Here is a 24,941-nt window from a genome sequence, read left to right as displayed (position 1 = left end):
TTTCACAGGAATTCAATAATTTTCATAAATAAAAAATTTTTTTTAAGGAATTCAATTATTATTTTCATAAAAATAATTTAAAATTCTAGAAAACAATAATTGAATTAAAACGATGAAAATAATTTTGATAAAGTTACAGTAACAATATTCTTATGATATAAAATAATGATAAAGAAAAATAATGCAAAATAAATAAATTTTCTATTTCTTAATCACAGTTGTTTACCAATTTTCTAATTTTGTTTAGAAGTAAAGAACAAAAATCTGCATATAATTTCAATTTGACAAAACATAATATTTAACAAAATTTTAGTCTTTTAATCAAAAAAAGTGAAAAAAATTCTGATAATTTCTATTCGTCATTACAATTTTAAATTAATTATAAAAAAATAATTATAACTTAATAATATAATATACAATCTATCTAAAGATAACAAAATTTAAAAAAAATTGAGATAAACACATATTCAAAATATTATTAAAATCCTTAAAAATCGATTTATCACTGTTCAATTTAAGAAAAAATATTATTACCAAAGAAAATTTTTAATTTACAAAATATTTTGGCCTAAACGTGATGATTTTTAATTTTAATTTTTTTATTAGAAAAAAATTACCAAAACCTTTAAATTCCCTTATTATAATAAACTTTAATTACAAACAGAGCGTTTTAAATATAAAAAATATTCAATTACTATTACTATTATTTTTAATAGTCATATTTCAATATTTTTATTACTTTCAAAATATAATTTAAATAAAATTAAAATTTCTAGCGTATATAGAAAACATTTCAAAGGAAAAAATTGTTTAAAAAAAGAACTTTTTTTCCCTTTTTTTGTCTTTTTGTTGCTTTGTCTGTAAATTGGCTTCCAGATTAAACTATAGATTAGCCGTATATCTTTGAGATTATAATTATAGGCAGTGAAATTTCAGTATATAATTTTTTCCTTTTAGTATTATATAGATTGTAAATAGGGGAGGGGGGGGGATATTGAAAAGATAAAGGACGTAGAGAGAGAGAGGAGAATGAAAAATAGAGAAAATTGCGTTAAACATGCATAATATAATGTTTGTGTTGTTTGAAAGAAACTGTAGACGAACATCAAGACACGAAAGTTGAAAAAGACTCTTTCTCTCTTTCTCTCTCTCGACATTACACCTGCAAAGGATAAAACTATAGAACACCTCGTTATATATCCTTCCTCGAAACACTTTGTGCTTCCACGGCAGAAGCCCTTTGCGATTTCACGCTATGTCTTCCCAGACGTTGAACTTTTTACTTTCCCCCCCTCTGCTTCTATCTAAATGTTTCACTCATTATACCTACTTCCCAGCGAGTTATTAATTTTTTTTTTGTTTTTTTTTTCTTTTGAAAACCAAACTTTTCGAATACCAACATTTTTGAGAACTGAACTTTTTGAATACCGCAACATTTTTGGAAACCAAACTTTTTGAATACGAACATTTTTGAAAACTCAACTTTCTGAAGACGAAGAAGAAGAAGAAAAAAAAATTTTCCAAAAGTATTATTTCTTATACTAAAAGCAATTACTTTGCAAATAAAAAAAATGGAAAATTTCTTCAGTTTATGCGAGAATTCGTTTTAAGAAAATTTAAAAAATAAAAAACGAATTCACTGGAAAAAAGATCGAAAAAAGTAAACTTGAACAGGCCTGAGCTTCAATTCCACATAATTAATACAAGTTTTTCTAGAAAGCTTAACTTTAATTAACTTCATTAGTAACTTCATTAGCAACTTCACTCCCTAATAGCTTCAATTGTCTCCATAAAGAATCCAAAATCCTACTGTACTTCTATGTAATTAAAATTTATATAATAATAATAATTAAAAACAGGCAAATTAATAATAATTGCCTTACGTGATAAATTAAAAATGACTGCTGAGAAAAATGAAAATTGCAAAGAAAAAGAAATTAATAAAATGAATTTGATGTAATTATGGTAGGGGCCCAATCGATTTGTGATACGAGGTACGGGACACAATATAATGTTGTGTGTGCAAAGGGGAATGAAAAGCCACGGGTGTGTATAAAACTAGTTGCGTCGGACAAAAACTAGACGCTATTCAAAGGCCGTTTGTATCGCGAAGAAGAAGGAATACACGACGTGGCCGGCACTTGAACACAACAAAATGAGAGAAAAATAAAGTCGGAAGTGCTATACGAATAACGAAGAAGGAAATGAACGAGAGAGGGTTGGAAGCGAGAGCACCAAAGTATTCCATCTTGTACATAATTGGAGAGAAACAGGAGAGAAAAACAGAGATCACTCATTTTCAGAAGAAAATGAACACCGTCGATATGATATGATCGTGTCTTATATGAATTTTTATAATTAGCTCAGAATTCCTCAAGTTTTCATCTTTTTTCGAAATAATAATTTTGAATCTATATCAACTTTAAAAAGTTGATATTCAAATTATTATTATAAGAATCTATTCAAATTTCAGTTCTTTATAGGTCAGAAATTCTAAACAATGAAACAAGGAGAGAAGAGGGAAGAAAATTTTGCGTTTTTATGACAAAAGAAAAGTCAAATTTTTAGTAACAGGGTTGCCACAAAAATTTACTTTTTCCCTGACCCTAAATAATATTCTGATTCACTTTAAAAATTTTTACATACCCAAAAAAATGTTCTACTACTTTTATTTACAAAGTTCTTCAATAATTGTAAAATTATTCAAAAACATACATACGTAACTTCTTTTTTAAATAATCAGAATATTATTATTGTAACTTCTTTAAAATTATTTTCATCATTTCAATTCAATTATTATTTTCTAGAATTTTTAACTAAAATTCTTCTTTAAATCAATTATTTTTAATAATTATTAAAAAAAGTTCTTTGAGAATCTTCAAATCCATTTGTTTATATTTTATAATTTAATTATTTAAATTGAAAAATAAATAAATATATAAATTTAATGTTGCTCAAAATTGAATTCTCATAAAGAATTTTATCATTTATCAAGAAATTTTTAAATAATTGAATATACTTTTGACGAATTTTAATAAAATTTTAAAAAATAATTACATTTTTCGAGGAATTTGATAAAAATTATCTTAAAAATAATAATTGAAGATATTAAAAATAACTAAATTAAGGAAAATTTTTGAAAATAATTGAAATTTTGACAGAACGTTTATTAAAATTTTTGAAAGTAATTAAAAATCGAAATTTTTAAGAGAATTTTTAAAAATTTTTGAACATACAAATTTAATTTCTGCGAAGAATTTTATTATTTTGAAAATAATTGAATTATTGCAGTGAAATTTATAAATATTTTGTAAATAATTGAATTCTTATGAAATTTTAATTATTTTATGAAAATAATTAAATGTTTATGTAGAATTTTATCAAAATTTCTTTGAAATAATAGAATTCTTTTGTAAAAATTTATTAAAATAGTAGATATTGAAAATAATTGAATTTAGGAAAATTTATTAAAAATAATTGAATTTCGGATGAGAATTTTATTATTTATAAAGATAATTGGGATTTTGACAAGATTTTTTTTTTCAATTTTCAACAGAATTGGATTTTTGCGAAGAATTTTATTACTTTTGAAAATAATTGAATTATTTAGGAGAAATTTAGAAAAATTTTCTAAATAATTAAATTCTTGAGAAATTTTTACTATTCATGCGGAAATAATTAAATGTTTGCGTAGAATTTTATCAACATTTTTTTGAAATAATAGAATATTCTCTTGGAAAACTTTATTGAAGTAGTATATAGATATTGGAAATCATTAAATTTAGGGAGATTTTGAAAATAATTGAAATTTTGACAGGACGTTTATTAAAATATATTTAAAAATAATTGAATTTCGAAGAAGAATTTTATTTACTTTTGAAAATAATTACAATTTTTACAAGAATTTAAAAAAAATTTTAATCATAATTGAATTTTGTCGAAGAATTTTATTACTTTTGAAAATAATTTAATTATAGCCGAAAAATTAAAAAAAAAATGGTAAATAATTGAATTTCTGTGAAATTTTTATTATTTATGAAAATAATTAAATGTTTGTATAGAATTTTATCAAATTTTTTTTAAATAATATAATAATTTTGGAAAAATTTATTACAGTAGTAGATATTGAAAATAATTGAATTTAAGAAAATTTATTGAAAATAATTGAAAATTTGCCAAGAATTTTATTTACCAAATTTTATGAAAATAATTGAATTTTGAAGAAGAATTTTATAATTTATAAAGATTATTAAAATTTTGACAATTTTTTAAAATTTTTGAACATATGTAATTGAATTTTTGTGCAGAATTTTATTACTTTTGAAAATAATTGAATTTTTGCAATCATTTGTATCTTATTTAAAAATAAATTTTTTTTCTGTGTATTTAACTAAAATTATTCCATAAATCCATTATTTTTAATAATTAATTAAATATATATTAAAAAATTTAACTAATTTTAGACGAATTTTAATTATTAAAATTTTTCAGAAACCTTAGTTCTTCAAAATTTCTAATTAAATTCATTCAAAATTGAAATTTTCGAAAATTTCAAATTGGAACCTTTTGAAGTTCATCTATTTATGAAATTTTTAAACACAACTCTTTTAAAATTCAATTAATTTTGAAATATTTAAGTAAAATTATTAATTAAATAATTTATGAGTAATAATTTTATGATAGTTCTTGAAGAATTAAGAATTAATTAAGTTATAAATTATTGTCAGAAATAGAAAAATTAAAGGTTTTGTATTAGGATTTGTGGTAATTTAAAACTTTATGAAGCCAAGAAAAAAAAATACCAAAATTCAGAATTTTCTTATGTATTCTAAAAATTAATAAAAAAAAACTTTGCACCGATTGCACTTTTTGATAAATGGAGAAAATATTAATTAAAGATATATTACTGGTTCGGAAAAAATTAAGAATAAAAAATACACCAGTTAAATTTTAGTTAATTTATACAGTAAAATTTTAACAGTTAATAAAAATAGAATGAATAAATTATTATTTTCTAAATTTTTAATTACTCTAAAACAACTCCTTAATTTTCAATTTTAAATCAAAAACACTTCGTTTAAATAGCATTGAAAAAGAAATGTACAACTGATTTAATTAATTTTCCCTCAAACAGAATGCATACTCCATTCATGATACAAGCCTCTCGCGTTATGAATTATGCCTAACACTTTGTCTCAAAAGTCTTCCTTCTACATGCGGAAGATTGATAATCCCACCGCTACAATGAAGATTCTCAACTCTACTCTCCTTTCTTTCATTCCCACTTTTTCTCTTCTTCATTCTTTCTTTCTTATTTTTTTGCTGTTGTTGTTTTTGCTACACATAAACGAGCATAATTCCCCATCTCATTCACGAGAATTCTAAATGATCGTGAATCTTATGCCAGTGGAAAATATACTTTGGATCCAGGATCATTATACATCTCTCGCGCTCATATATGATGTTATATGTTGGTTCATAACGTCGTGTGCTTTCAAAAATAACTGTATATTGATTGCTATTTTCTTCCAGCCCACTAGCAATTGAACGTCCGATATTCCAACTTTTATTTTTTTTTCTTTCAGTTTAGAAATGCGAATAAAAGCTATAATCTTATATTCCACCTATTTCTCTGTATCTATATACTCTGGATTAAAGGAATGAGATAATCGTAAAGCGCGCGAGAAATTTCTTGTTGACCGGATAAAAATTGTTTTCCTATGAATCTCCTTCACACTTTTTTCCTCCGGCGATATTTTGTTTCTATTTCGATAAATAGTTTCAATAAATGTTCAATAATTGATAATTGATAATGTCAGCTAATGTATTTTTGTTGGTTAATAAACAATTTTTAATTTCATCTTTATTTAATTTTACTAGCAACAATAATTAGTAGTAAGTAAGTTAACTTCTTACTCACTTTTTTAAATAAAATTAGCAATTTTAAAAATAATAGAATTTAAAAATTTTTAGTTCAAATTTTTGTTGAAAACACTAAAAAATTTAATTTTGGAGAAATTACAAATAAATAAATTTTAGTAATTGAATTTTTTAAGAAGAATTTTATTACTTTCGAAAATAATTGAATTTCTACAGTAATTGTAGAAATTCAATTATTTTTAAAAGTAATAAAATTCTTATCCTTAAATAAATAAGAAGAATTTTCAAAAGTAATGAAATTCTTCTTACAAAATTCAATTATGTTTAAAATTTTCAAAAAATTCTTGTCAAAATCCCAATTATCTTTATAATTAACAAAATTTTTCCCTAAAGTTCAATTATTTTCAAAGATTTCAATAAAATTCTTGTCCTAATTTCAATTATTTTCAAAAAAAAAATTTCATTTCAATGATTTTCAACCTATTTTAATAAAATTTTTCAAAAAGAATTCAATTATTTAAAAGAAATTATAATAAAATTGTAGGCAAACATTCAATTATTTTCATAAAAAAATATTAAAAATTTTAGAAAATAATGATTGAATTGAAATGTTGAAAATAATTTTGAAGAAGTTTTTGTGTTTGCCTCATAAACTATATGAAATTACCACAAATTATAATACAAAACCTTCAATTTTTCCAATTTCTGACAATAATTTCTTTTAAACAGCATGTGATTGTTAGGCTTTCAATGGTAATTTTTTCGATCACTTTTCTTTTAAAATATTTAATAAATTGAGCTGAAATTTTGTACAAAAGTCTAAAATACAATAAAGAAGGGCAGTGATGTGCAAAAGTTTTAATATTTTTAAAATCAATTATTACAAATTACTTTAAAATTATCAGTTGTCACGGTCACTTCTAATCAATTTCTCGTCTTTACCGATTTCAAAGTTTTTTATTATAATTTATTTTTTAATTATTAAAACTTTTGCACATTACTGCCCTTCTTTATTATATTTTAGACTTTCTTACAAAATTTCATCTCAATTTATTAAATATTTAAAGAGAAATGTGGTCGAAAAAATTACCATTGAATGTCTAACAGTCACATGCTGTTAAATAACTTAAATCTTGAACAACTATCATAAAATATTGACTTATAAATTATTAAATGAATAATTTCACTCAAACATTTTAAAATTAATTCAATTTTTTAAAAGAGTTGCGTTTACAATTGTCAAAAGGTTTTATAATATAAAATTTCAATTTTGAATGAATTTAATTAGAAGTTTTAAAGAACTTAAATTTTTGAAAAATTTTAATAATTCAAAATCTTCTAAAATTAGTTAAATTTATCAATATATATATTTAATAAATTATTAAAAATAGTGGATTTATAGAAAAATTTTAGTTAAAACCACTAAAAAAATTTGAATTTTGAAGAAGTTTCAAATGATTGCAGAAATTCTATTACTTTCAAAAGTAATAAAATTCTTATCATAAAATTCAATCGCGTTCAAAATTGAAAAAAATCTCGTCAAAATCCCAATTATCTTTATAAATAATAAAATACTTCTTCAAAATTGAATTATTTTCAAAAAATTTCCTCATTTCAATAGTCTTCAATATCTCTACTATTTTAATAAAACTACCCATAAGAAATCAATTATTTAAAAAAAATTTTAATAAAATTGTACGCAAACATAATTTAATTATTTTCATAAATAATAATAATTTCACAGGAATTGAATTATTTACAAATTTTTTTATAAGTTTCTTCTCAATAATTCACTTATTTTCATAAATAATACAATTTTTTTTACAAATATTCAATTATTTTCGTAAATAATAAAATTTTTTTTAGGAATCCAATTATTTTCATAAATAATAAAACTCATAGCAGAATTTTATTTATTTTTAATTCAATTTTAATCGAATTCCTCGAAAAAATGTAATTATTCTTAAGAATTTTATTAAAATTCGTCGAAAGAATTGAATGATTTAAAAATTTATTGATAAAATTCTTTATAAGAATTTAATTTTAAAAAACATTCAATTATTCAATAAATAATTTACTTTGTATTTAATTAATTGAATTCTCGTAGAATTTTCTAATAAAACTTAATTTGAAAATGAATTTTAGTTAAAAGTTTAGATAATAATTAAATATAGAAATAATTTTGAAAAAGTTACAGTAACAATATTCTTGTAATATAAAATAATTATTTTATCTGTCGAACATCTTTAATTATTATAAAAATTAGCTTCATTATACTAATTTCCATTTTTCTTCAAAACAAATAATATTTTATTAATACACACGCATATTAAAATAACACTTTCAATAAAATTCTACGTTCATCAAAGATTGTACAGTGGAATTATTTTAGAAGTAGTTAATTAAAAATTCCGGAAATGATTAATTTTGTATATTAAACAAGTTTCAAAGTACATTTCTAATTTTTATCGATGAGGAAAAGTTAATAAATAATTGAGAGATGGTAAATACTTGTTTATCGATTTTCGAATTGGAAATACTGTTCTGAAAGGTAATTTAGAGCTGTAATTATTTTATCTTCGTGTAGCAAAAGGGTTTTTAGTTTTTTTGTTTGTTTTTAATAAATACATATTTGTGGAGTATAAACTTTTGCTATATGGAAATAACTGGTTCGGTTAGTTTGTCTCCTCGTAGATCGACATCATAGTTGAATAAATTTTTCTTATCGAGACATGTTACGATTATGTATATTGCTGTATTACACTGCATTAACTTGATTGTTTGTTAAGTTTATAGAAAAAAGTTTGTTTTCAATAAGAAGTGTGTTTGAATAAAATTGTATGCAAACATTGAATTATTTTCATAAATAATAAAAATTTTTCAGGAATTCAATTATTTTCATAAATAATACAATTTTTTTAAGGAATTCAATTATTTTCATAAAAAATCATTTTAAATTCTAGAAAATAATAATTGAATTAAAATGATAAAAATAATTTTGAAGAAGTTACCTACAGTAACAATATTTTTATAATATAAAATAATGATTTTATCTCTCGGTCATCTTTAATTATTAGAAAACATGCGAAGAAATCGATCACTCCGAGTCTTCGACTCGGAGCAATCGATATCTTCATGTTTTATAAAAATACTTTTATAAGTTGTTTATTTTAAAAAAGGTTTGAATTTGAATCTTTTGAATGTCTTAATTCCTGTGGAAAATCCTGTTCCAAAAATAAGATTAAAAATAGGAATTTTGCAAATATTTTTCTTCTTTTTCTAAAACAAAATAATAATTTTGTTCAAAAAATTGTGATTCATAAACAGAAATAATGCAAAATAAATAATTTTTTAATTTCTTAATCACAGTTGTTTAAGAATTTTCTAATTTTGTTTAGAAGTAAAGAACAAAAATCTGCATAGTTTCAATTTGACAAAACATAATATTTAACAAAATTTTACTCTTCAAATGAAAAGAAGTAAAAAAAATTCTGATGATTTCTTTTAGTCATTACAATTTTGAATTAATTATTAAATAAAAATAATTATAACATAATAGAGGAGTAAGTTTTCAAAACCAGATAAATCCAAATTTTGTCATTTCGAGAAATTTAAACAAATGACAATTTTCACAAAACTATTAAAATTAACTTTAATGTAGAAAAATTGTAATAAATTATTCATTTTTGAATATTTTTTCTATTTGAAACGCTCTGTTTGTAATTAAACTCCATTTTAATAAATTATTCATTTTTGAATATTTTTTCTATTTGAAACGCTCTGTTTGTAATTAAAGTCCATTTTAATAAGAGAATTTAAAGGTTTTGGTAATTTTCTCTAATGAAAAAATTTAAAATCATCAAGTTTAGGCCAAATAATTTTTATTTATTGTTAAAATTATTTTTTTATTATTATTTTATTTTTGTATATGGGGCATTCCAGGCAAAATCGGAAATTATTTTGCTTTTGCATCTCAAATTTTTTTTAAACATTTTTTTCCTTTTAGTACTCTTTGAAATGAGCTACCTTGATTTTTTTCAAATTTTTTCATAAAGCGGTTCAGGAGATACAGATTTTTGAAAAATGACGTTTTTTACGTAAATTTTTGATTTAAAAATTTTAAATGCTTATAACTCGGTCAAAAATTGATCAAATTGGACGTTCTTGTAATGAAAAGTTTTGCTTTCACACGTTGTTTTTAATAAAAATATTTTTAAAAAATGTTTAAATAATTTACGATAAGATTTAAAAATTTTTTAAATAAAATTTCATTTTTAACAATGTATGTATCGATTAATTTTTTTCAAAATTTTTTGTAAGAAACTACCACTAAATTAACCATTTTTATGCCTTGTCCGATCGTGGGCAAACGATGGGATTTATTTATTTAAAAAAAATTTTAATTTTTATATACGCAGTGGGTGGCCAATGACTAACTTGCCATTTGACAAAATCACACAAATTTTTCACAGAACATGTGTTTTCAGACTAAGTCTCTCCAAACTTAACCTTTTTTCTGTGTAAAATTGTGATTTGGTCAAATGACAAGTTAGTCATTGGCCACCCACTGCGTATATAAAAATTAAAAATTTTTAAATAAATAGATCCCATTGTTTGCCCACGATCGGACAAGGCTTAAAAATTGTTAATTTAGTGCCAGTTTCTCACAAAAAATTTTGAAAAAAATTGATCGATACATACATTGTTAAAAATGAAATCTCATTTAAAAAATTTTAAATCTTATCGTAAATTATTTTAAATTTTTTTAAAAATATTTTTATTAAAAACTACGCGTGAAAGCAAAACTTTTCATTATAATAAAATAACGTCCAATTTGATCAATTTTTGACCGAGTTATAAGCATTTAAAATTTTTAAATCAAAAATTTACGTAAAAAACGTCATTTTTCAAAAATCTGTATCTCCTGAACCGCTTTATGAAAAAATTTGACAAAAATCAAGGTAGCTCATTTCAAAGAGTACTAAAAGAAAAAAAAATGTTTAAAAAAAATTTGAGATGCAAAAGCATAATAATTTCCTATTTGGCCTGGAATGCACCATATATTTTTTGGATAGACTCTCTGAAGAGGGAATCATTTAGATTTCGAAATGTTGGAGTAAATAAATATTTTTATTCATTGTCCAAATTGTTTTCGTTTTATTTGCCTTATTCTAGAATTAATAAAAATTAATAAAGAAATAGAAAATAAGAAGAAAAAGTAAGAAAAAGAAGAAAGAAATAGAAAATAAAAAACAGGACGCAGAGAAAAAAGAAAAGGAAACAAAGAAAATGGCAGAAAAATTGCAGAATCAAAACTAATTTACACGAATGGACGTGCTAATAAACCTGTGATTCTATTACATGAGACTATGAATACAAACAGTGAAACTAGTCGTCCACTATTGTGTGATGTTTTCCCTTCACGATTTCAGGTGAAACGATGAGTAAAATATAAAAGGTGAATGTCTCTTTTAATGTTATCTCAAGAGGCAAATAAATAAAAGTGGCTATACTCATATTCCAGTAAAATGAACGTTATGCTTTTACTTTGCAGTACAGCGAAATTACATTGTAATTATTTAGCATTTACTCTCCTTTCCCCTTTTTTCTTTATTTCTCTCTCTTCTCTTTTTTCCCTTTTTCCTTTTTTTCCTTCTTTCCATTTTTCCTTTTTTCCTCTTTCATTCACAAAGAAAATAATGGCATAAAATTTCCTCATATACATCACTAATTAAAACATCTAAAATCAAATATACCTGTCGTCACTCATTCATTGAACAAACAGAATAACTGTACGGAAGAATTTTTGATGCCCGAGGAATAATTATTGAGCAGGTATATATATATGTATACAATGAAAGACTGAAGTCTTTCCATTTAGAATCGTAAAAGCCGCACACGTTTCGATGTAGAAGAGTCACCAAAGCTAATAATATAATAATAAAACGGAAAAGACATTTGTTACGTGCCTTTTCTTCATTTTTTTTTCATCTTCTTCCAAACGCAGACAACTTGAACCGTTTTTTATAGCGAGAGTTAAATTTTATATTGGAGAAAACGGATTAAGAATTTTAACACTCATAGGGATTCTTTAGAAATTTTTCTTGAGAAAAGAATGAAAGCGGAAAGATAATAAATACACTTTTTTTATTCTCCAGTTGATAGTATTTTTTTTTTTTGATTCATATTTTTAATTCTATTGTTTCTGTTTTAATGGCGGGGAAATGTTTTTTACGATTAATAATATTTTCAATAAATTGAATTAAAACAATTTTTTTTTTTTAAATTAATATTGATTGTTGAGACAATGGAATTAATATGGTAGTTTCAGATATGCATGTATGATATTTTCGGTTAGTGGTAGTTTCAATCATTGATATCTTCAATTAGCGCTATCACTAATTGAAGCTATTTATGGTGCTTCATTTAATCAATCTAATTAACGAGATATTTTGAGTTAATGGTGACAATAAATATTGTCCCCTTGAACATTTAATGGTCAGTCTAATTGAATAAGGAATTTGTTGATAACAATATAAGAGATGAAATAAATAAAATTAAAATCACCAGGAATTTAAAAGGAAAGCACTTCATTTACAATGTTATTTATTTATCATAATTACAATAAGTTATCGAATAATTTTAATTGAGAACTATAAATAATAACAATCTTGTATATTAACCATCATCATATAAATTTTATTGTCAAGAATAAAATATTATTAGTTTACTGATAAATTATAATATATTTTAATTAACCTAATATTTTACTACTTTATTATTAAAAGTTCAAATTTTTTACTCAAATTTTAGGGAAAAGTGACTAACAATTAGTATTGAAATGTTTGCTAATTTAGTGAGTGTCATTAATTCTTCTTATTATTATAACTTCGTAGTAAACAGTCCAAAATATTATAATTATTTTTTTTATTACTATTATTATCATTATGATTATTATTTTTTTTAATTATTATCATTGTTACTTGTTTATTATTTTATTGTCATCATTACTACTCTTATTGTTACATTATTATCGTTTGCGCATTATTAAATAATATAACAATTGGATAATAATTGCATAATGTAACATTGCAATTAACAATGTATTATCATTATTATTACATTTCTCAGCGTCACTCATCGCTGATTTCAAGTTTTGAACAGCCCTTAATCAAGGTATATCATGGAAGGCCCATAAATCATATTGAAGATACACTCACTCACTCGTTCATTCACTCTCGTAATATAAAGATGTGACGAGGCCCTACGATTTCTCTTTTAAGTACAAGGACAGATATCGCACAAGACGACTTTTCAATAGACAGGAAGCATTTCCCCCGAAAACCGGACTAGACTGCATTCCTTACGCAATACAAAAGACAACCATCCTGACTTTTCCCAAAAAGGACTAAAAAGGGCAGATTGATGTTGACTGGCATACGTGTGAGACGCATTTTCTCTCCGCTTTAAAATAAAAGTGTAAAATAACAAGTGTTTGTTTTATAATAAAAAATAAAGTATTAAATTAAAATACTAATTTATTATTTTCCCGTCACAAAATTGGCGATCCTGCCAGGATAGTTCGACACGATTACGATCAAAATCGACTATCTTAGTGCGAACCAGTGGAAAAAAAGAGAAAGTTTTGTGAAAAAAATTATTATTGTGGAAAGTGGAAAATTATTTTTGTGAAAAAATATATACATATATATATATAATTATTTTGTGAGAAATTATTATTGTGAAAAATTATTTTTTTTTTGTGAAAAAAAAAAATAATTGTGACGGATTATACGGTGAAATTTTCACTGGAAATCACCGGAAAACACGAACTCGGGCCGAATTAAGTAAGTTCGACAGTGATTCCGTGGGTGTAAGTCCTAGAAAGGGTGTGACGTCACCCAACCAAGTTGGCAACGAGGGAGAAAAATTCTTACGAGGACACTTTTCCAGCCCAGCTGTTCAACTTTTCAACGTGAGCTCTCTACGGAAAATTCACCAAACCAGTAAGATAGTATTTACATTATAAGTATATGTTGCTATTAACTCCGTAAATAGTCTATATTGCGAAAATAAAAATATAATAACAAAATTTAGGGAAATTTTATATTTAAAACAATTTTTTACGCTGGCTTTTAAATCTTATCTTAGGCATTTATCCGGTTACGAATCCGCTAATAATCAGTGTTTACAACCAACCCAAATTAATCCCAATCCCTTTAATCTTTCAAACACAAAAATGGCAACAGTTAATTTAGAGACAATTGCTAATAGTCTTAAAGAAATTGTTTCTAAAGTAACAGTAATCGAGGAAAATCAACATAGAATAAATTCAAGCCTCGCGATTCTTAACGACGAAAATATAAAACGCACAGAGGAAATAAAAATTTTAGCACGACAAAACAACGCATTGCTAACCGAAGATGACGACACCGAGAATGAAAATAGTAATAAGGAAAATAGTCAAGAAAGAGAAAGTTTCGCGGACGATAGAAGAGACTCGTCGAACAGACATCGCAACGGGGTATCTCCAATACTTCAAACGAACGTTGTCCCTGTTAGTTTGCTACCTGCTAAAGATATTATCCGTACAGTTGAAACCCTCAATGGTAAAGACGATATAGGGGTACAAGATTTCATTCGTCGCGTTAAAAAAGCAAAACAAAGATGCAGTCAACCCGAATTGTTGTTAGATTTTATATTGACTGAAAAAATTACCGATGACGCTAAACGTGCAATTCGCTATGTTCCGATCAATTCTTTTGATGATTTATATATTGCCTTACAACAAAATATGAATCTCGGATTATCCGTAGAATTATGTCGCGCGAAATTAGACAACTGTCGACAGGGTAGTGATACCGTCCAAGGATATAATTTGCGATTTCGGCAAGCATTAAATGAATTGAATTATGCAATACAAGCCGAACACGCAAATGCTACAGCCCGTAGAATTGCTTTGCAATTAGAAGAGACATCTGCCATAAAAAAATATATCATGAACTTACGGGATGATATTACTTTTTTGATGTGGACACTTAATCCGGATAGTATTGGTAAAGCTCAACAACAAGCTTTAGAAGTAGAAACCCGATTACGTGAAAAAGCTCGACTACGATCAGGCGCCGCGCCAAGACTGGTCCCGCGTGCGACACAACTCCCTACTACATCCAATCATTCTACAAACCCAAGGCCTTTCTCTAATAGTGGAAATCCATCAAGTTCACATCGGCCTATCGGGGCACAATGCAACTTTTGCAAAAAAAGTGGTCATTTAGAGAGCCAATGTTATCAAAAAAGAAATCAACAGAATTTTCAATCAAACCCCCAATTAAAACGACCACCAAATCGAGTTCATTTCACGACCGAAACATCCTCAGCGGAGGAACAAATCGAAGAAACACAAACACCACAGGAAACGACGGAACATTCATCGATAGAATTACACGAATTTCCGGACGACTACAATCAGTGTCAGTACGACCAACAGGATTTGCTCGACCCTTGCGATTACTTGTGGACTCCGGTTCATCAATAAATTTGATAAAAAATTCTTTACTTCCTCCATTAATTATAAAAGAAGCCTGTAAAAAAGAATTCCAAATGGGGAATTGGAAACAATTTTCCGAATTTAAAGTCGAGATTAATTATCTAAACGAAGCTCATACGTTTTACATCGTAAATGATGATTTCCCTCTTCCTGAAGATGGTATAATGGGATTGCCATTTATGCAAAGTTACAATTACAGTTTATCAAACGTTAACTTAAAGTTAAATCAGCAGAAACATCCACTAATCGATGACGGGTATATTATCCCGCCAAATCAAATCAAATTGATCAACATCCCTGTATTTGAAAAAAAAGGTGATGTTGTAATTTTTGATAATCCACACATTCCTGATTCTATCTATTCAATAAGAGATCGAACGATCACTGTTCCCATTTGTAACAACTCTTCGCAATTTAAACACATTAATTCCAACGAATTTAAATACCAACCTATCAAATCAACCATCCCTGACGAAGAAATTCATCTTATATCATGCAGCGACTTATCCAAACGGTTAAATCTTTTAAATGAAAATACTCGATTAGATCACATTGAAACAGATTTTAAAGACATAATTCAGAAAATTGTACACACTTATCACGATATATTCAGACTGCCTGGAGACCCTTTACCAGGAACACGACTCGCAAGCCACAAAATAGTTCTAAAAGAAGATAAAATTATTAATAACCGGTCATATAAACCTCCAGAATGTCATAAAGTGGAACTTACAGATCAAGTTGAGGATTTCTTAAAGCAATTTATAATAAGACATTCAGATTCTCCTTATAATTCTCCAGTTTGGATAGTCCCTAAAAAAGCAGATGCATCAGGACAAAAGAAATGGCGAGTAGTCATAGATTTCCGAAAGATTAATGACATTACCGATCAGGATTCATATCCACTGCCGGTTATTGAGGATATTCTTGATACCCTTGGTAAAGCAAAGTTTTTCTCTGCCTTCGATCTTAGTGCTGGATTCCATCAGATTCCCATGGAAGAAAGTTCAAAAAAATTTACAGCTTTCTCTACTCCAGAAGGTCATTTCGAATTCGAACGCATGCCATTCGGATTAAAAAATGCACCTGCTACTTTCCAGAGGATGATTAACAATGCTTTGAACGGGTTAATCAACAAAATTTGCGTCGTATATCTAGATGACATTGTAGTTTTTGGATCTACCATAGAAGAACATAACAAAAACTTAGTTACGCTGTTCGAAAGATTACGCCAAACTGGTCTGAAACTTCAGCCCGATAAATGTGAATATCTTCGACCAGAATTAGAGTATCTAGGTCACGTCATTACGGCTGAAGGCGTTAAACCGAATCCAAAAAAAATTACGGCTGTTACGGAATTCCCAAAACCCAAGAGCGTTACCAACATTAAATCATTTTTGGGACTTTCGGGGTATTATCGCAAATTTATAAAAGGATATTCCACAATCGCTAAACCTCTTACGGAACTGACGAAAAATACTAAGGAATTTATTTGGACTCAAAATTGTCAAGATTCATTTGATAAATTGAAAGATGCTCTCTGTAGTGCGCCGGTGTTAAGATATCCCGACTTCGAAAAGGAATTTGTACTTACGACTGACGCCTCCAATGTAGGGTTAGGAGCCATCCTGTCTCAGGACGGGCATCCTTGTTATTACATATCTCGTACCCTCAATGCACCTGAACTGAATTACACCACGACTGAAAAAGAGTTACTTGCAATAGTATGGGCAACAAAAAGGCTCAGACAATACCTATTAGGCAGGAAATTTAAAATCCTCACGGATCATCAAGCACTGAAATGGCTATTTAACGTAAAAGACCCTTCATCTAGATTAATGAGATGGAGACTAAAAATGGAAGAATATGACTATGAAGTTGAGTACAAGAAAGGTTCGGAGAATACCGCTGCTGATGCATTATCTAGAGTACAACCAATCCACGAGTTAAACGACGACGCAGACACTACAAACGCTGAATTTGATTTGGAATCAGAATTACCTGATATCGAAACCATTGAAACACCTCAAGAGCCTGATTTAAATACACCCGTACCTTCACCTCAAAATAACGAAACAATTCCAGGAGCGTTGTTGCAAATCCCATTAGAATTGCCTACTGAAGATAATACAGGTGACAATGACGAAAACCTTGTCCACTTACCACCAACAACACCTGTCAATAATGAAATACTACAAGAATACTACAGGTGGTCTGAAAACAAGACAGACACACGTGAAGTAGAGAAACCTAATGCCAATGGAAAATTATGGAAAAGATTTACTAAGAGACCAACTAACGATTTGAATTGTATCACATTACCCCAATACTCTGACAAAAGTTGGCTTAAAAAATTAATCGAAATCACGGAATGGTGTGTATCAAAAAAATTAAGTATTCTCCGCTTACATTTTGACGATCCAACTATCACTTCCATAGAACGCATAAAACTTAAGACGTTGATAGCATTCATTAGTTTTAAGTACCCACAATTAAAAATTCTCAGTTGTTATAATTCTACCACAGAGCTTACCTTAGAAGAACGAGAAAAAATAATCAATGAAAGTCATGGATCAATAATGTCTCAACATTTTGGAGAAAACAAATCAATTCAGAGGGCCAGAGAATTAGGAACATGGACCAACATGGAAGACGATATTATAGATTTCATAAAAAAATGCCACACCTGCCAAACCCACAAGCTAAACCGTATTAAACGACGCTCTGAAGCTATTATCCCTGACACGCCAACGACACCTAATGACAAAATCGCAATGGATATATTCGGTCCCCTGCCAATCACTTCTCAAGGCTACGAATATATATTATCTATTCAGGACATGTTAACTAAATACCTTGTACTCATTCCTTTAAAAAATACCCAATCCGAGACAATAATTGAGCAACTTTTTGATCATTTTATTTATATATTCGGATCACCAAAACACATTTTAACAGATCAAGGGCAGAATCTAGTATCAGAACTGGTGCAAAATTTTGAAAACTTATTCAGAATTCAACATGTCAAAACAACTGCGTTCCACCCTCAAAGTAACGGTGCTCTAGAAAGATCTCATGGTACCATTAAGGATTTGATAAGAACAGCGATGGCAGATCTACATACTGAATGGGACTCGACACTTAAATTTATCTGCATGGCCTATAATACTATGACTCACGAAGGCACCGGTTTCAGTCCTTTTAAGCTCACATTCGGAAGAGACGCGAATGTTCCGTCAGCATTAGCTACAACACCTAGTTTAAAATATCCGGAATTAGTACGATTATGGCAAGAAAGACATGAAAGATATATTAGGAAAGCTCAAGAGCAAATAATGAGGGCAAAAGAAAAATATAAACGAATTCAAGACGCTAAAATTGTTTTGCCCCAGCGTTTATTTGACACAGGTGATCTCGTAATGCTAGAAAACACGAAAGAAAATAAATTAAGCCCTGATTGGAAAGGTCCTGCTGTTGTTATAAAAGCTCTCCCCAAAAATAATTACGAAATATTATTTAACAATAGTCGATTCACTATTCATGCTGACAGGTTGAAAACATACAACTATTAAATTTCAGGTACAACATGTTTCTCATCTGGATATTTATAATAATTGAAGGGGTTCAAGGAAACGTCGTAACCAGGTCGTTAAAAGGCACCACCATCTATGCCGAAAATCTTGGAGTCACAAAAATGTATCACCAGACTTGGAGACTTATATTAGGGATAGACGTCTCTGGTATCAATGACCATTTTCAACAAATTCAAGAAAACTACGAAAGGAGTCTCAAAATGTGTAACCGTTGCTCAGAAGAACTAACATTGAAAGCATTGAATAATAGGATTGTTAGGTTAGAAGAGAGTAAATCGGTTCTGAACCAAATGCTTGGAGTTGGACGTAGAAAGAGAGGATTCTTAAACATCGTTGGTACCCTGTCTAAAACTCTTTTTGGCACTTTAGACGAAACCGACTTAACTTTGATAAACCATGAATTTGATTCCATATATTCTGATAACAAAATTCTTGCTGACACACTCGGGAATCAAACAAGGATGATAAAATCTTGGCTAAGTTCAACATCTCATGATTTACAACTAATGAAAGATCACTCCATTAGTTCTGTCAGCGAATTAAATAATATTCTCAATGCTACTAATGCTAATCAACAAAACCTCCTTATCTCCAATATTATTACTTTGTGCAGTATGGCTATAAGTGAATTGAGTGAAGAACTCAATCTTATTATCGATGCCATAAACGACGGTAAACATGGAATTGTCCACCCCCAAATATTGACGCCTTCCATTCTCATACGGGAACTGAAACAGTTCGAAGATTCTTCCAATACTAAATATCCCATTCGTCTCATTACGCAAAATTATCAACACATCATCGACATCTCCGAGGTCTCAATTGCCATTACAAACAAAAGGCTTGTATATGTGTTACGAATACCAATCTTAGAATATGAAGATTTGCAAACACTTCACTTAATCCCAATTCCCATCCAACATGCAAATGGATTCATAGCTCCAATTCCTACCCATGAAATTATTTTAGTAAACACTGAAAAAAGCTTCTACATCCCTAGCGACATGTTTGCGCTACGACAATGTAAAGAAACCGACGATCTGAGAGTTTGTAAACGCGTTCAACCTTCTTATTTAATCAGCGAAGTACAAAGTTGCGAAACTAATATTCTTAAAAATCAGAATAAAGTTATCAACGACCACATGTGTCAATTCTCTGCTTTTCAGATTATTGAAGTAGTATATATACCATTGAAAGATCCTAACCAATTCATTATCATTCCACAAAAAGAAGTAGAATTAAGCGCATTATGTAATTCACAATCTCAAACAATTGTAATAACAGAACCTTCTTTAGTTTATAGTAAAACTGATTGTATTCTACAAACTCCAAAATCTATATTAAAAATGCATCAATCCATGGAACGACGAACTGATATTATATATAAGAAAAACATATCGTACACAATTGATCAGTCAGACTTTGAATTGTTAACTTCACAATTACCCACTGTACAAGACTCACTTCACCACGAAAACTTAAAATTTCTACGACAAAACTTAGATTTAATGGAAAATTCACTACAAAAAATAAAAAATCGACGCAGAAATAAAACGTGGATAGAAAAGGGAACAGATTTTATAACTTATTTAGGTTATACATCATTGTTAATTGTATTTTTGTTTACCATGTATAAGATAGGATTTTGCGAATTACTTAGCAAATTGATACCTAAAAATTTGTGTATAAAATTGTTCTGTGTAAATGCTAACGTAAATGCCACGCCAGTAGTCCATTATGCTTCCGTTGCTTCCGCCCCTGAGCAAGTAATGACAAATGATCCAGTTATTGTCTCAAAGTCTGTTAGGTTGCGAACTTAGAGACTAAGTTCAATCTAAGACGGGAGGTGTGACGAGGCCCTACGATTTCTCTTTTAAGTACAAGGACAGATATCGCACAAGACGACTTTTCAATAGACAGGAAGCATTTCCCCCGAAAACCGGACTAGACTGCATTCCTTACGCAATACAAAAGACAACCATCCTGACTTTTCCCAAAAAGGACTAAAAAGGGCAGATTGATGTTGACTGGCATACGTGTGAGACGCATTTTCTCTCCGCTTTAAAATAAAAGTGTAAAATAACAAGTGTTTGTTTTATAATAAAAAATAAAGTATTAAATTAAAATACTAATTTATTATTTTCCCGTCACAAAGAAAGCCGGAAAAAAGATTTTTCAGATGATTTAGAAGAAATATTGATATAATAAAGAAATAATAATTCCTTTAAATAAGAATTCAAAGAAATATTTTTAAGCAAAAAAAAATAGAGAGAGAGAGAGAGAAAGAATGACGAAGGGGGATCAAGGATCGCCGGATAATTAATGATCCATGAATTTTAAAGTGAATCAATTTTTTTACGAAGAGAGATTTCCATTTTCTTGGTGGGCTTTTTTTTGTTTCGAAAAATTTTTCTTCACCACTGGACAAATTTATTTTTATTTTTCATTCATTATTTTTTCCTTAGAATTTACTAAAATTTCAAAAAATTTCTGATCACAAATGAATTTTTTAATATTTAATTATTTCAAATGTTTTAATGCAATTATCTTGATAAATAACAAAATTATTTTTAGGAATTTTTAAAAAAATTCTTTACAAAATTCGATTATTTTTATAAATAACAATATTTATCACAAGAATTCAATTATTTTCAAAAGTAATAAAATTCTTCGAAGAAATTCAATTATTTTTAAAAATTTGAACGAATATCTTGTCAAAAATTCAATTATCTTTATAAATAGCAAAATTTTTCGACAAACATTCAATTATTTTTATAAATGATAAAATTTTATTTAGGAATTCAAAATCAATTCAAAATTAAGAAACATTCCATTATTCAATAAAATAATAAAATTCGTTGCAGTAATTCAATTATTTTCATAAATAACTTTTCATTTGTCACAGGAAATTAATTATTTTCAAAATTTTTTAAGTAATTCTGCAAAAGAATAATTCAAGTATCTTGATAAACAACAAAGTTTTCCACATAAAATTAATTATTTTAATGAATTTCAATAAAATTCTTTTCCAAAATTCAATTATTTCGATAAATATCAAAATTCATCATAAAAATTCAATTCTTTTGAAAACTAATAAAATTACTTCCGAAAATTAAATTATTTTCAAAATTTTTTAAAAATTTATGTTAAGAATTAAAATACCTTTTTTTATAAATAGGTAGCGAAAATCTTCTCAAGAATTAAATTATTGTCAGAGATTTTAATAACATTTTTCTTAAAAATTTAATTCTTGTCATAAATAATAAAATTCTCTGCAGTATTTTAATTAATCAAAATTTCGCATGAATTCAATTAATTTAATAAATTATTATTAAAATTTTTCTCAGAAATTCAATTATTTAAAAAATTTTAATAAAATTCTTCAAAAAATTTTCAATTCCTTCCAAAAATTGTTATAAAATTCTTTAATATGATAAATTTCAGTAAAATTTTTATTAAATTCCTTAAAAGAAATTAATTATTTTTAAAAGTTGTTAATATTCAATTATTGAATAAATTGTTTATTTTCGTATTTAAATAATTGATTTCTCTTAGAATATTCTAATAAAAATTGATTTAAAAATGAATAATTTCAGTTAACATTTTATTTTAGATTTTCAATATCTATACTATTTTAATAAAATTTTCCAAAAGAATTCAATTATTTAAAACAAATTTGATAAAATTCTACGAAAATATTTAATTATCTTCATTAATAATAAAACTCATAGCAGAATACTAATTATTTTTAATTCAATTTTAATTGAATTTCTCGAAAAATATAATTTGATTACAAATTTTATTAAAATTCGTCGAAAGAATTTAATGATTTAAAAATTTCTTGATAAAATTCTTTATAAGAATTCAATTTTGAGAAACATTCAATTATTCAATAAATTATTTATTTTTGTATTTAATTCATTGTAAAATAAAGAAATAAATAAAGAATTGAATTCTCGTATAGAATTTTCAAATAAATATTGATTAAAAAATGTATTTCAGTTAAAATTTTAGATAATAAATGAACATTAGAAGCATTACAGCTTAAATTGTTAGAAATAATTTAATTTTGGAAAGGGTTTTAAATTAAAATCCTTGAAAATTTGAATTTTTCATACTTTTAACTAACAATTTTGCAGAATTAATTTTTTTCAAAAAATTTAACTAAATTTTCTTTTAAAATTATTTTATGCTTTTATTTTCTAATATATAATTAATTGAAAAATTTTCGAATAAACGAAATTTTGTGTAAAATTGAATTATAAACAAATGGATTTGAAAATCATTAAAAAATACTTTTTTGAAAAAATTATTATAAAAAGAATTGATTTAAAGAAAAATTTTAGTTAAAAATTCTAAAAAATAATAATTGAATTGATGAAAATAATTTTCAAGAAGTTAAAGTAATAATATTCTTTTGATATAAAATAATGATTTTATCACTCGGTCATGTTTAATTATTATAAAATATGAAGAAATCGATCACTCCGAGTCGAAGACTCGGAGTGCTCGATATCTTCATGTTTTATAATAATATTCTTGAAATTTATTGAATTTTAAAAGATTTAAATTTGAATTTTTGAAACACACTCACAAAATTTAAATTAGTAAAAATGTTTACTAATTTGAATCAGTGGCTGACTTTTTGCTTTTGATTTAGTAAATTTTAATAATAAATTTTAATAAATTTTAATAAGAAATATTTAATATTTAATAATTAATAATTTTTAATAAGAAATTTTTAATAAGAATATTTCAATAAGAAATTAGTTAAAATTACTATGTGAATTAGTATTACTATTGATTTAATTATACTATTAAATTTGAATTACTAAAAATTTTTACTAATAACAATTAGTGACTGAATTTACGCTTTTGAATTAGTATATTTTACTTAATAATCTGGTAGAAGTTATTATATTAGTATATATAGTAATTAAGATACTAGTAAAATTTTCTAATTCAAAAGCAAAAATTCAGTCACTAATTCACATTATAGTAAACATTTTACTATATAATTCGAACTTAGAGACTAATAAATAAATAAAAATAAAATGAAAGAATAAAACAAAAAAAAACAAAAAGAAAAATAAAATAAACAAAGTGAAAAATTCAAATAAATAATAAAATTTCTTTATTTATTTTTAATTAAAAAATGTTTTGTGTAAAATATCTTGATTAACTATATCTTTAATTTACCAGCACTGCTAATTATCTTCATCGCAAAATAACATATATAATGCAATATACAATATTCTTTCATATCACACCTCGATAATTCCAATATAAAGCACGACGATGGTGTTCGTATGGTAGTACCTACATGTAATAGTATTTACTGGAAAAATGTTCTTACCTGTTTCTTTGCATTTCGTGCATGCTGCACATGCAAAGCTGGTGGTTAGCACATTCCTCTAAGCTGATAAATCTCATCTTAACACTCAGAAGCTCAAATGGAAAAAGAACCGGAAATTCCTTCAGCCAATAATAATTAATAAACTATTCAACTCAACGTAAACACCAAATGAAATTTAGATTTTCACATATTTTATTTCTCATTCAAAAAACACACTTTAATTCTCGTTGCACTTTTATGAACACATGGCTTTATCACTTCTTACTTTTTGTTCCTTTAATTTGTAAAGTTCATTTTTCTTGTTTTATTTATATTTCAATTCCCTTTCATTATATTTATTAAATTTATTATTTTCTTTTCTTTCTTTATTTTTATTATTTTTATTATTTTCTTTAATTTCTTTATTTTTATTATTTCATTATTAACATTTCTTGCAATTTCTTCTCTTCTTTTTTATTCTTTCCCAATTTCTTTACATTAAATATTGAAGTAAATAAACTGAGTTATATAAATTTTCTATTTTTGTAAATTAACAAAAAAACACTTTGGTACAAACTCTCGA

At 26.2% G+C, this 24,941-nt stretch overlaps 2 protein-coding genes across 2 annotated transcripts in view; one reads left to right on the top strand and one right to left on the bottom strand.

Moving 5' to 3' along the window:
- LOC122507743 overlaps positions 1-24,709 on the bottom strand; it is a 77,643-nt gene extending 52,934 nt beyond the window's left edge. Inside the window, exon 1 of the mRNA XM_043620610.1 lies at positions 24,380-24,709. The gene's annotated coding sequence lies outside the window, so the exon portion shown is untranslated. The remainder of the gene's footprint in view (positions 1-24,379) is intronic.
- LOC122507745 lies at positions 13,114-21,149 on the top strand. Its single transcript, XM_043620611.1, has 2 exons — positions 13,114-13,886; positions 19,010-21,149. The coding sequence occupies exon 2, from the start codon at positions 19,017-19,019 to the stop codon at positions 20,841-20,843; it is 1,827 nt and encodes a 608-aa protein (XP_043476546.1). The 5' UTR covers positions 13,114-13,886; positions 19,010-19,016; the 3' UTR covers positions 20,844-21,149.
- Positions 24,710-24,941: the final 232 nt, after the last annotated feature.

The sequence above is a fragment of the Leptopilina heterotoma genome, unplaced genomic scaffold, assembly GCF_015476425.1.
Source record: "Leptopilina heterotoma isolate Lh14 unplaced genomic scaffold, ASM1547642v1 Lhet_51, whole genome shotgun sequence".
NCBI classification, from domain to species: Eukaryota; Metazoa; Arthropoda; class Insecta; order Hymenoptera; family Figitidae; genus Leptopilina; species Leptopilina heterotoma.
The sequence above is the reverse complement of the archived record's forward strand: the minus strand, read 5'-3'. Positions and strand labels throughout refer to the sequence as shown.